Source organism: Dermacentor variabilis, chromosome 7 (assembly GCF_050947875.1).
Source record: "Dermacentor variabilis isolate Ectoservices chromosome 7, ASM5094787v1, whole genome shotgun sequence".
Lineage (NCBI taxonomy): Eukaryota > Metazoa > Arthropoda > Arachnida > Ixodida > Ixodidae > Dermacentor > Dermacentor variabilis.
In genome coordinates, this window is record NC_134574.1 from 27,175,063 (window position 1) to 27,188,034 (window position 12,972).

Consider the following 12,972-nt stretch of genomic DNA (forward strand, 5'->3'; position numbering starts at 1 on the left):
TTTGCGCATTCCATTGTGGCCGCAATGATGGTACAAACAGACCACAACGTTTTTAGATTCTATATCTAAAGCGTTGACAGACCACCACGCCCCACAGAAGCCTTCGTACGAGGCAATACCCCTCTAAAGGACACTGCTTCACAGAAGTGGTGCCTTTTCGGACTGTTACCTCAGATTTTCGCTTCTAAAATTATAGAGGGAAACGAAGGCTGGGAGGTTTACCTCCTATTCAGGGAAGTTGTAGGCATGCTTTTGTATGATGAGCTTCCCTCAGAGTCTCTTGTTTATATGGAGGTGAAAATTCAAGAATTTCTCCGTTCATTCGTTACCCGCTACCCAGAAGCCCGCATAATCCCTAAATTACATTACCTTGTGCACTACCCACGCATGATCTCTTTTCGGACCACTCAAACAAATCTGGCGTTTGAGGTTCAAGGCATCAAAGATGAAAAACTTCAAAAACATATGTAAAACACTTGCAGAGCTTCACCAACTTTCTCAAAGCTATGAATTCCGTGAGATTGTCTTCAACCAACGCCACACCATGTCAGGCCTGAAACCTGTGCGAAGATCTGTTTTACATACGTGCATTGAGGAGCGCCTGTCTGCAGGTAACGTATGGCAGGCGAAGTCAGTCACTATGCCGCAAATGGCATACCATGTGGGAGATGTGCTTTTAATGACCAAGGGAGACGAAATTGACTTATAGGGTTTTACGTGCCAAAACCACTTTCCGATTATGAGGCACTTGTAGTGGAGGACTCTGGAAATTTCGACCACCTGGGGTTCTTTAATGTGCACCTAAATCTAAGTACGCGGGTGTTTTCGCATTTCGCCGCCATCGAAATGCGGCAGCCGTGGCCGGGATTCGATCCCGCGACCACGTGCTCAGCAGCCCAATACCATAGCCGCTGAGCAACCACGACGGGTAAGGCAGACGACCCACAATTTGGACAGATTGCAGGTATTTTTGCGGCTCAGGATGAGGTTCTGTTCTTGTTAGACAAGATGGGACTTGTTGAATTCAGGAGACATCGATAAGCACGTAAGGTATCAAAACGCAATGTAGTCTGTGCGGCGCAGCCAGAAGATGAGGTATTACCAGAGTTCCTCGATCTTTATCTGGCAGTGAAAGTGGTACCCAGATGTGAATTAGTGGTTTCATTAAAAATTGTAATATTTGCTTAGCTTTATGTTATGAACTCTAAGTGGGTGTACTTCACAGTTTGTGTTCTGTTGCCGTTGTGTGTATATTCGTGTTGTATTTTTTCTTGTTTTTTCCATTCTGTGCATGGGCAATCAATATTCATGCACTCCCCCCCCTTAAGGTATCTTTATGTACAAAATACATATTAATGTACAGTGCGTTGCATAAATATACCAACCAGTGTTATTACTTTTGGAGTTTGGTGTTGTACCATCCTGCTTCAATAATTTCTTACTGAAAAATTAAAAAAACAATTTGCCTTTCTTGCTATCCTGATTATGCTGTAATACAGCACTGCATGAAACGCATTTTACTTTTTGCGGCTATAGAGTTGAACTCGGGTAGTTACATATCGTTCTCTTTCCTTTGGTATAGTCAATCAGTTATTTGATTGAGTGAACCAACGAATCCACATTCACTGCAACCTATAACATCATATGTGCCTTTCACTGACTCCCTTCAAGCAGCATGGGAGTCATCCATTTCATGCGTCATTCCCGACTTCGTTTTGTGACTACCCTTGGAAAAAAAGGTAGTCAGCGACTGAAAAAAGAGATTCGAGGTAGTCGTGACCCTCTTTTGACTCTCTTTTTTTAAGAGTGTATTTAAGGGCGAATCCCTCCCATCGCATGTAAAAGTAGGCCACTTCAGGCACGCAGTTTGCCCCTTTATACCAAAACCGCTGCAGTGCTGGAAGTGCATAAAACTTGGCCATGTGAGTAGTGTGTGCAATAACACTACCGTCTGTTCTCGCTGCACTGGGCCCCACACCACAAACACGTGCGAGGCCAGTGTGCTGAAGTGCACAAACTGCAGCGGCCCTCACGATGAATCTTCGAAGGAATGCCCTTTGATTCGGAAGGAAATGCAAATATTGAAGAAAATGGTTAGAGACCACTCGTCTCACCGAGAAGCAGCAGCATCTATTAAGCGACGACGATCACGTCGCCGACGTAGATCAAGAGCCTCCAAAGCCACTACAGAACGCCACACACGTATATTACCACCCACTCTTCCGCCCAGGCCTAACGCAGTCAGCTCAAAGGACAAAGGTGCATCGAACAGCACGGCTTCTGACGCATGGCCTGCACTCCCGAGGCTACATGCCCCTACTGAGCCAAATGATACTTCTACAGCAGGGGACACTTCGTCTGTTCCTGATAAATTGGCGGACCAAGATCACCAAATTGTTGTTATGATCAGCTCTCTGGTGAGTGCTATTCGCGTTCTTCTGGTCAAGCTACAGAAAACAACAGCTCGAAGTGCATTGCAAGTGCTGGATGCCATCAGTCCGGTTCTGGCGAGCCTTCAGAAGTCCAGTGCTTGAGAACTTCTACAACAGAACCATGGCTCATCGACAACAACAACGATCGTTCCGGAATGATGTGAGAAGTGCCTCCATATTCCAATGGAATGCGAGAGGCCTGAGGTCCCGTATTTCGGATTTTAAACAGTTCGTATTTGAAAACCATTTTCCTATACTGGCCATCTGTGAACCGAACTTATCAGCCTCCATAAGGCTATCGGGATATGAATATTTTGTTTCAAACACGTGTGTCCGTAGTAGTAAGGTTCTGGTTTACATTCGCAAGGACCTTACGTATTTTTCCCAACACGTAGCGCCACACGACGGTAACCAATACGTCTGTGTTACTGTGAAAAAGAAGAAGCTGTATTTTACTCTTATTGGCGTCTACCTTTCCCCAACAAGTCCGTTTGATAGAAAAAGACTCGAAGATATTATGGCTGCTACTCCCGGTCCTTGGATAATAACAGGGGATTTCAACGCTCACTACCATATATGGGGAAGCTCCAGGATAAATACGAGGGGCAGGTCACTAATATCCTTTGCATCAGGCCACAACCTGTGTCTTCTAAATGACGGAAGCCTGACATTTCTGCGAGGAACTACGTACAGCAGCTGCCTTGACTTGACTTTGGTGTCACGTTGCGTGACTTTGAGCGTGTAGTGGTTCACTGATATTGAAACCCATGGAAGTGATCATATTCCGACCTATGTGAGAATCGATGGACTAGACGCCGCATTACCGGTTGTCTCTCGCCAAATCGACTGGTCACTCTTTCAAGATCGCATAGAAGACACATGCAAGACACATATTGCACGCACATTAGAAGGCATAATCGCAGACGCTATGCAAGATTGTACACGCTGCTTCACACATCCATCAAAGCGTACAGAGAATGAAATTGAATTGGAAAGGCTTCATGCACTACGTCGCCGAGCTGAAAGGAGGTACAGGCACACGAAGTCAATTCTTGACCTCAGAGAAGCTCGGCGCATGCAAAAGAAGATCAAACGCCGAATGGATAAGCTAGCGGATCAAAGATGGAAATGTTTTTGCGACTCACTAGACCCCCGCAAGCCATTGTACCGTGTGTGGCGTACCCTAAGGGGTCTTTGCTCAAGTCCCCAGCAACGACACCCATTCAACGCCCTTGTTCTCTATCAAAACCGCCGTGAGATAGACGTCACAGAGGAATTTTGTGCGAACGTCGCCGGCGGCACAGTTTTAGTCCCTGACATGGCTCTAGGCAACATCCTCGGCCCACGAGATGCAAGTATGGGCGCTCCATTCTCTATGGAAGAGTTGGAAGCTGCTATGGCGCTATGCAGGTGTTCGTCTTCACCAGGGCCCGATGGCATAACATACACTGCTTTGCGCTACATAGGCAGAGAAGCACGAAGAGAACTCCTCAGCCTTTTTAATAGTTCATGGCAAGATGGTGTCGTCTCACAGGAATGGAAACGCAGCCGCCAGGTACTGCTTCTAAAAGCAGGAAAGTCACCTCTCTAACTGGCATCCTATCGGCCTATAGCTCTTGCCAGATGCGTCGGGAAGCTCATGGAACGTATAATCCTCATGCGTCTCAAATGGTACCTTGAACACCACAAAATTTACCCTGACTCTATGGCGGGATTTTGACGCGGTCGTTCATCGATTGACAGTGTCATCGATCTACTATCATCTGTGGAACAACAAAAATCTCGGAAGCGATTATCAGTAGCACTCTTTCTTGACGTGAAAGGCGCTTTCGACAACGTTTCCCATCAACCCATTCTAGACGCACTTTTGACAATTGGACTAGGAGGGCGAGTATATCGATGGGTCAGTAACTACTTGACAAAAAGGTCCTTGTTCGTACGTACGGAAGATGGTCCGACTACCGACCACAACACATACCGAGGCGTTCCCCAAGGCGGTGTTCTAAGCCCTATTCTTTTCAACCTCGCGCTTCTTGGGCTAGCCGAATCCCTACCGGAAACAGCGAGTGTTTCAATCTACGCCGACGACATCTGCATCTGGACATCAGCGGTCACTCGCCTGCAGGTTCGCGCACGGCTACAGAAAGCAGCAACACAGGCATCTGACTACCTTCACACACAAGGCCTTACCATCTCAACAGAAAAATGTGCGTTAGTCGCTTTTACGCGAAAAGCGATGATTCCTTATCCAGTATGCATCAATGGTCAGCCTATCTACTACAAGAGAAATCATCGGTTTTTGGGCGTCATTGTAGACCGGGACCTCACTTGGAGCCCTCATGTTGCCGACTTAAAGAAGAAGCTCATATCTATTGTTCACGTCTTCAAGTTCATCGCCGGCAAAACATGGGGATCGTCAGTGAGCTCCATGCTACACTTATATCGTGCACTTTTCATCGGATTGCTACGCTATAGCTTCCCCGTGCTTGCTAAAACATGCAAGTCAAATCTTCGAGAACTTCAAAGCGTGCAGGCGCAGGCACTGCGTGTTTACCTAGGCCTTCCGCGCAGCGCCTCAACACCTGGAACCATTATAATCGCTCAGACCATCCGATCACAACTTACATTAGCACCGAAACGCTTAGAGCCCATGTTCGTCATGTTTCACGGATGCAGTCAAGCTCTCTTGCGTGGCTGCGAGAACGACGACCACAGGCGTCCTTCTTCAACAAGGTCAGCATCCATCGTGCCTCCTTACCATCGGGTTTCACACCCTCAGCACGTTCAACCTCAGCTTTGTGGTGTTTAAAACAACCTCAAGTGCGTCTTACGGTTCCAGGGATAAGAAAGAAGACCGACCTGCCTATCTTGGCCTTGAAGCAAGCAGCTCTGGATTGTTTGCACACTCTCTACTTCGATCGAGTTCACATATATACGGATGGCTCTTCCACTCAGACCAGCTCCACCGGCGCAGTGGTTATACCATCACGATCAAATAGCATTCGATACAAGATTTCTCGCATGACAACATCGACTGGATCGGAGCTTGTTGCCCTCCGAGGTGCCGTTGATTACATTAACAACCAACCCGCTAATCGGTGGGCAGTATTCTGCGATTCGAAGGCGACCTTACAATGTCTTCTATCATCTCTTCGTCGCAGGTCGTCTGAGCAACTAGTGTCGGAGATACGAGAAATGCACCATCGTATGATAGCGAAAGGACACGACGTCGTGTTTCAGTGGCTGCCTCGTCATTGCGGTATCTCCGGCAACGACCTCGCTGACGAAGCCGCTAGAAAAGCACGCGAAGGAGCAACCCTTGTTTCAATACCTTTATCGCGGACCGACGCAGCCCAACACTTAGGCAAGCGAGCGCACTTTTTGACATTGGAGAAGTGGCACACACCTGAATTCACTCAGCATCGCTTGCATTCCCTCGATCCCTCTATGCAACTGCGGCTGTTACCAGGTCTTCCGCGAAATGAAGAAACAGTGCTGTGACGCTTACGTTTGGGCGTCGCATTCACCAATGCTTATGCATTTCCGATTGGAATGGCTGATAGCGCCGAGTGCAATGCCTGCGGTGTCGAGGAAACCATAGAATACATACTGTGCTACTGCCCATCTTTTGAAAATGAAAGGCAAGACCTCTGCACAGCTCTCAATCAACTAGATGGAAGGCCGTTCACCTTGAACAAGATCTTGGGACCATGGCCTCGCATATCGCAGCTACAAAAGGCCACAAAAGCGCTGCTGCGATATTTGAAAGTGACCGGATTGAGTCAGCGTCTGTGATTCGGACTGAGTGACCGACTGATATCTCCAGTGAATTTTCTCTTTTAAATTATTCCGTCCCCCTTTCCCTTTCCCCAGTGTAGGGTAGCCAACCGGGCTCAGTCCTGGTTAACCTCCCTACCTTCCTTTTATCATTTTCTCTCTCTCTCTCTGTCTCTCTCTGGGCACTATAACGTAAAACTATTCCAAACTTTTCTATTCCAATTCTGCTCTCAGCCCTCCGCGACTGGTCAAAAGCCTTTTTCGACCACCCCTCACTTCACTTGTCTGTCACGCGACGTCACGAAAACCGCAATATCTCCCCATCTGATATGATGTGTCATCATCATCATCATCATCATCATCATCATCAGCCTGGTTACGCCCACTGCAGGGCAAAGGCCTCTCCCATACTTCTCCAACAACCCTGGTCATGTACTAATTGTGGCCATGCCATGCCTGCAAACTTCTTAATCTCATCCGCCCACCTAACTTTCTGCCGCCCCCTGCTACGCTTCCCTTCCCTTGGGATCCAGTCCGTATCCCTTAATGACCATCGGTTATCTTCCCTCCTCATTACATGTCCTGCCCATGCCCATTTCTTTTTCTTGATTTCAACTAAGATGTCATTAACTCGCGTTTGTTCCCTCACCCAATCTGCTCTTTTCTTATCCCTTAACGTTACACCTATCATTCTTCTTTCCATAGCTCGTTGCGTCGTCCTCAATTTGAGTAGAACCCTTTTCGTAAGCCTCCAGGTTTCTGCCCCGTAGGTGAGTACTGGTAAGACACAGCTATTATATACTTTTCTCTTCAGGGATAATGGCAACCTGCTGTTCATGATCTGAGAATGCCCGCCAAACGCACCCCCAGCCCATTCTTATTCTTCTGATTATTTCCGTCTCATGATCCGGATCCGCCGTCACTACCTGCCCTAAGTAGATGTATTCCCTTACGACTTCCAGTGCCTCGGTGCCTATTGTAAATTGCTGTTCTCTTCCGAGACTGTTAAGCATTACTTTAGTTTTTTGCAGATTAATTTTTAGACCCACTCTTCTGCTTTGCCTCTCCAGGTCAGTGAGCATGCATTGCAATTGGTCCCCTGAGTTACTAAGCAAGGCAATATCATCAGCGAATCGCAAGTTACTAAGGTATTCTCCATTAACTTTTATTCCCAATTCTTCCCAATCCAGGTCTCTGAATACCTCCTGTAAACATGCTGTGAATAGGATTGGAGATATGGTATCTCCCTGCCTGATGCCTTTCTTTATTGGGATTTCGTTGCTTGCTTTATGGAGGACTACGGTGGCTGTGGAGCCGCTATAGATATCTTTCAGTATTTTTACATACGGCTCGTCTACACCCTGATTCCGTAATGCCTCTATGACTGCTGAGGTTTCGACAGAATCAAAAGCTTTCTCGTAATCAATGAAATCTTTATTTGGTCGGCGAAGTGCCCCGGGTTTTTGTTAACCTTTTAACAATGAAAGCTTTATATAAGGGTTGGTTATATTCCGCACATTTCTCTATCACCTGATTGATAGTGCGAATATGATCTATTGTTGAGTAGCCTTTACAGAATCCTGCCTGGTCCTTTGCTTGACAGAAGTCTAAGGTGTTCCTGATTCTTTTTGCGATTACCTTAGTAAATAGTTTGTAGGCGACGGACAGTAAGCTGATCGGTCTTTAATTTTTCGAGTCTTTGGCGTCCCCTTTCTTATGGATTAGGATTATGTTAGCGTTCTTCCAAGATTCCGGTACGCTCGAGGTCATGAGGCATTGCGTATACAGGGTGGCCAGTTTCTCTAGAACAATCTGTCCACCATCCTTCAACAAATCTGTTGTTACCTGATCCTCCCCAGCTGCCTTCCCCCTTTGCATATCTGCCAAGGCTTTCTTTACTTCTTCCGGCGTTACCTTTGGGATTTCGAATTCCTCTGGACTAATTTCTGTTCCATTATCGTCGAGGTTGCCACTGGTACTGTATAAATCTCTATAGAAATCCTCAGCCACTTGAACTATCTCATCCATATTAGTAATGATATTGCCGGCTTTGTCGCTTAACGCAGACATGTGATTCTTGCCAATTCCTAGTTTCTTCTTCACTGTTTTTAGGCTTCCTCCGTTCCTGAGAGCATGTTCAATTCTATCCATATTATACTTCCTTATGTCAGCTGTCTTACGCTTGTTGATTAACTTCGATAGTTCTGCCAATTCTATTCTAGCTGTAGGGTTAGATGCTTTCATACATTGGCGTTTCTTGATCAGATCTTTCGTCTCCTGCGATAGTTTGCTGGTATCTTGACTAACGGAGTTACCACCGACTTCCATTGCACACTCCTTAATGATGCCCACAAGATTGTCGTTCATTGCTTCAACACTAAGGTCCTCTTCCGGAGTTAAAGCCGAATACCTGTTCTGTAGCTTGATCTGGAATTCCTCTATTTCCCTCTCACCGCTAACTCATTAATCGGCTTCTTATGTACCAGTTTCTTCCGTTCCCACCTCAGGTCTAGGCTTATTCGAGTTCTTACCATCCTGTGGTCACCGCAGGGCACCTTGCCGAGCACGTCCACATCTTGTATGATGCCAGGGTTAGCGCAGAGTATGAAGTATATTTCATTTCTAGTCTCGCCGATCGGGCTCCTCCAGGTCCACTTTCGGCTGTCCCGCTGGCGGAAGAAGATATTCATTATCCTCATATTATTCTGTTCCGCAAACTCTACTAATAACTCTCCCCTGCTATTCCTAGTGCCTATGCCATATTCCCCCACTGCCTTGTCTCCAGCATGCTTCTTGCCTACCTTGGCATTAAGGTCGCCCATTAGTATAGTGTATTTAGTTTTCACTCTACCAATCGCCGATTCCACGTCTTCATAGAAGCTTTCGACTTCCTGGTCATCATGACTGGATGTAGGGGCGTAGACCTGTACAATCTTCATTTTGTACCTCTTATTAAGTTTCACAACAAGACCTGCCCCCCTCTCGTTAATGCTACAGAATTCCTGTATGTTACCAGCTATATTCTTATTAATCAGGAATCCGACTCCTAGTTCTCTTCTGTCCGCTAAGCCTCGGTAGCACAGGACGTGCCCGCTTTTTAGCACTGTAAAGGCTTCTTATACGCACTGTATAGGCACACTGAGTATGCATGATTTGACAGAAAAAAGAAAAACAGTTATTTCTGATTCGACCCCTTTTCGCCATTAGCCCTCCGCTATTGGTAAAAAGTTTTCGGGCTGCACCCACTTCCCCGGCCTGTCACGCGACGTCACAAAACCGCAGGAACTCACCCCGTCAAAGTGACGTGTACGCGATAAAGATGCATTAATATGCCGAACAAAACTGAATTTCTTTCGGAATAGACGCAGGCAGCCCCGTTCCGAAAGGAATAAAAGATGGCTGCCGCCAATCGCTGAGACGCTGGCTACTCGCACCTGCCGGAGAGCATGGGTGTATTTGCGTATAATAAAACTTCTTGCGTGATCGTGTAACGTTTTCAAGCACTTTTGCCACATTTACTACCTCATTCTGCCAAATGTTCTTTGTTGAGGGTCAGTTTATCGTCATTCTTAAGCTTCCGTTGCATGCCGCCGCGATTTTCGACCAGCCACCACAAGCTAAGTAATGGAAAGCCGACTTTTCGCAGACGCCGGCACCACCCTCTTCATCCGGTTATCGATTTTCAGTGCACTGGCTCTGCCCCAGTGAATCCCTCTCCACTTGAGCGTTCTCCTCGCCTCTTGTCAGTCAATTAGATACGACAAGCCGCTCAGTGTAGGCAATGTTATTCGTTTTTCAAGTAAACAAAAGTGACCTCCTATGAACGAGGAGAGCGTTTGATTGGTCGGTTCAGACAACCGTGTGGGTGACCGCCCGGTGCTTGCGTCGGTGGTTACGCAAATTTGACTTCAGGAAATTGGAATAGAAACATATTAGAATAGTTTTACGTTATAGGGCCGCATGTTTAAAAAATAATAGTCCGACTGTGAGCTCAAGCAATGTAATGAGCCCATACCCCCGAAGCGTGCGAGGTCAAGTCTACCTTTCCGTCGTGACAAACCACGTTACGATCTGGGTCGAGCTTTCACTGTGCACGTTGAATACACAACATATAGAAGTGCTGATTGGAGGCTTTCGCAGTTCCCGCGAAGTGTATTACGCATATTTTTGTGTAGGCTACCCGTAAGATGGTCGAGCAAACGTACTTTACTCTTGGCGTGAATCCTAAGCAGACAGCAACTTACCGTCCCCTGGAAAACATTCGCGCTCGTTGGTGTGATTTAGTGTTAGTTCATGCTTAAAATGTGCCCTGTTTTTGAAACGATAAACATTACGGAAAAGATGAGTTGCAATTTGAAAGCACTGTTGAATGCACATATGAAAATAAGTAGATACCAGGATCTCAACTTGGCAGGGATGGCGCTTGCCGCGAGAACGACGGTTATTCGCTGCACTGATTTAACTCCGGCAATGCTCTTAATCTTTACAACGACGCTGTCTTTGGCTAGGATCCCGGGATTTCATCGTGGTGTAACGTCGACAGAGAACTATCATCTATGGTTCGTACCCCCGTAAGACAAAGGCTATGAGCACTCAGCTAAGTGAAGCGAACAGAATCTTTGGAATAACGCAGACAACGTACGGAACAGCATACCTTTCGATAAAGAACAAGCTCGAAAGAAGCTTGGGAACCACATAATTGATGATAAGGCATTTCTGCGCCTACATGCAATGTGAAGCAAGTAGCGCTCTTCGCAAACGTTTCCCGGCAAAGATTGCTATTGCGTAAGCTGCCGCAGCGACAGCAGCTTGGCTTTAAGACATGAACCAAGGAGTAACATAGATGCACCTTCGTACGTAAAAGAAGAACCCGCCTAGCAACTGTTCTGTGTTGTGACTGTGCTACGGGAAGGCCACGTATAGTGAGGATTCCTGAAGAGCAGTGTACTGAATGAAGGCTGCAGCTACGGTTTACATTACTGACAAGGACACAATCTTGTTTTCACATATTAAATCCTTGAGGAGCAACCTGCTTTTTGCGCTAATGTTTTCTCGCGCTTATTTCTTTTTGGCATTGGTAATGCTTTCATTAACTGCGCCTATGCAAGAACCGTGAAAAAAATGGTCACCTAAAACCAAATTCCGCTAACCTTTCTTGCCCCTGTCAATTTAGCGTAATTCATTCTTCCACATGAGCAATGTATGTTAATGAGAGCAGTCGTATACATACGACGCTTTTTCAATCGGCAGCCCCGTCAGGTTTATTTTTTATTGCTGTGCGGCTTAATGTAATACGTTCTGAATATATATGGTGCAGCATATCGAGATGTTGCTTTCTGCATTTTTGGTCTCTTCTAATTTGATGTAATTTGATTTCATCATTTTTCAGAGAGAACGTCATGCACAATGTGGGTAAAAAAATCGTATTTGCAAAAACCTTTAAGACATTGCCATTTTGTAATGCTCGCCTTGTGCAAGAACCCTGCTTATAACGCCTACACGTATGAAAAGAAAGTGTGCGGAAACACGACGTAATAACATAGTCAATAAAGCAGAAACAAGTCACAAAGCGTCCAAAATAAATTAAATATCATTGCCGTGCCTTCGAGTAGCTTTATGATCGTACGTTTTGAGGAGTATTGTAAAAGAAGGCTGAAGGAAGTGAATAAATGAAGTGGCAAACTCTTCAACAGGGGTAACTTCATGCACGTTCAAATGGTGCGTTGAACAACCCTCCGCCTACCTAGAGAATTCTACGCCCCTCCTGCACCCGACCTGTCACTGCCTGACTACGTCGAGCAACTGGGGCTTCTATGTCAACGCCTGCGACCAACTCCGACCCCACAAGTTTCCACGTATGACATCTTCCAGAGCAAGGACCTTGCTTGATCAAGCCACGTCTTTGTGCGACGCGAAGGAATCCGACGATTACTTACAGCACCCTACGAAGAACCATTCGAGGTGCTAGACCACGGCGAAAAGAGCTTCGCCGGGTCGTGAATGCCCCAAGGATGTTGCGGCGATTGACCGCGTGAAGCCAGCATACACGACGAACTCATGTGCTCCAATTTCACTCTCCGCAAGTTCAACGGTCACATCGGCGCGTAAACACCTGGCGTGGGGAACATGCCTGGGAATAAAAACGCCCTTTTCGTCTGCGGGGCTTGGGGGGGGGGAGTAGGAGAGGGACTTGCAACGACGCGTCTCGCGTCGTAGCTCCTGCTTACAGCGTCGGCATCTCGGTGCGGAGCGCGCGCAAAATAAAGACAATCCTTAAACTGGGTTCTCATGGTGCGCTCACGTAACTTCCGCCGCTCAATTACACGCACTATCTATTGGCGATGGATGGATGCTATGAGCGTGCCGTTTGGAATGGGGTGGTGGGTTGCGCCACAAGCTTTTGTTATCTTGTTGCCTAATGTCCTACCTATGTTAAAAAGAAAGAAAGTAAAAAACCCGCAATGAATTCCCGTAACTGAAATTTCTGAGCCCCTATTTTGAACTTTGTTTTTGTACGCCTCCGTTGTTTGTCGTTTCCCTACTTTTCTTCCACCAATCTTCCAATCCCCTTTTACTAATCGCTATTGTAGACGTGTTTACTTTCTCCCTGCTCGTGCTTACTGAAGCCAAGGGCTTCAAGGAGGCCAGCGAATCAATCACACGGCAGATATTTTCACATTCTAGTAAAACATGCTCCACCGTTTCCCTAGCTTTACTGCAGCAAGCACATGCGCATCCAACTAAATACTCGCTCCCTAGTGGC

At 46.6% G+C, this 12,972-nt stretch overlaps 1 protein-coding gene across 2 annotated transcripts in view; it reads left to right on the forward strand.

The window, feature by feature from the left end:
• Positions 1-12,350, forward strand: part of LOC142587383 (uncharacterized) — a 209,680-nt gene extending 197,330 nt beyond the window's left edge. For both annotated transcript variants that reach the window (XM_075698339.1, XM_075698341.1), the window contains one exon: positions 11,599-12,350. In XM_075698339.1, the coding sequence (XP_075554454.1) occupies positions 11,599-11,744 (146 nt within the window). In that variant the 3' untranslated portion in view covers positions 11,745-12,350. The remainder of the gene's footprint in view (positions 1-11,598) is intronic.
• Positions 12,351-12,972: the final 622 nt, after the last annotated feature.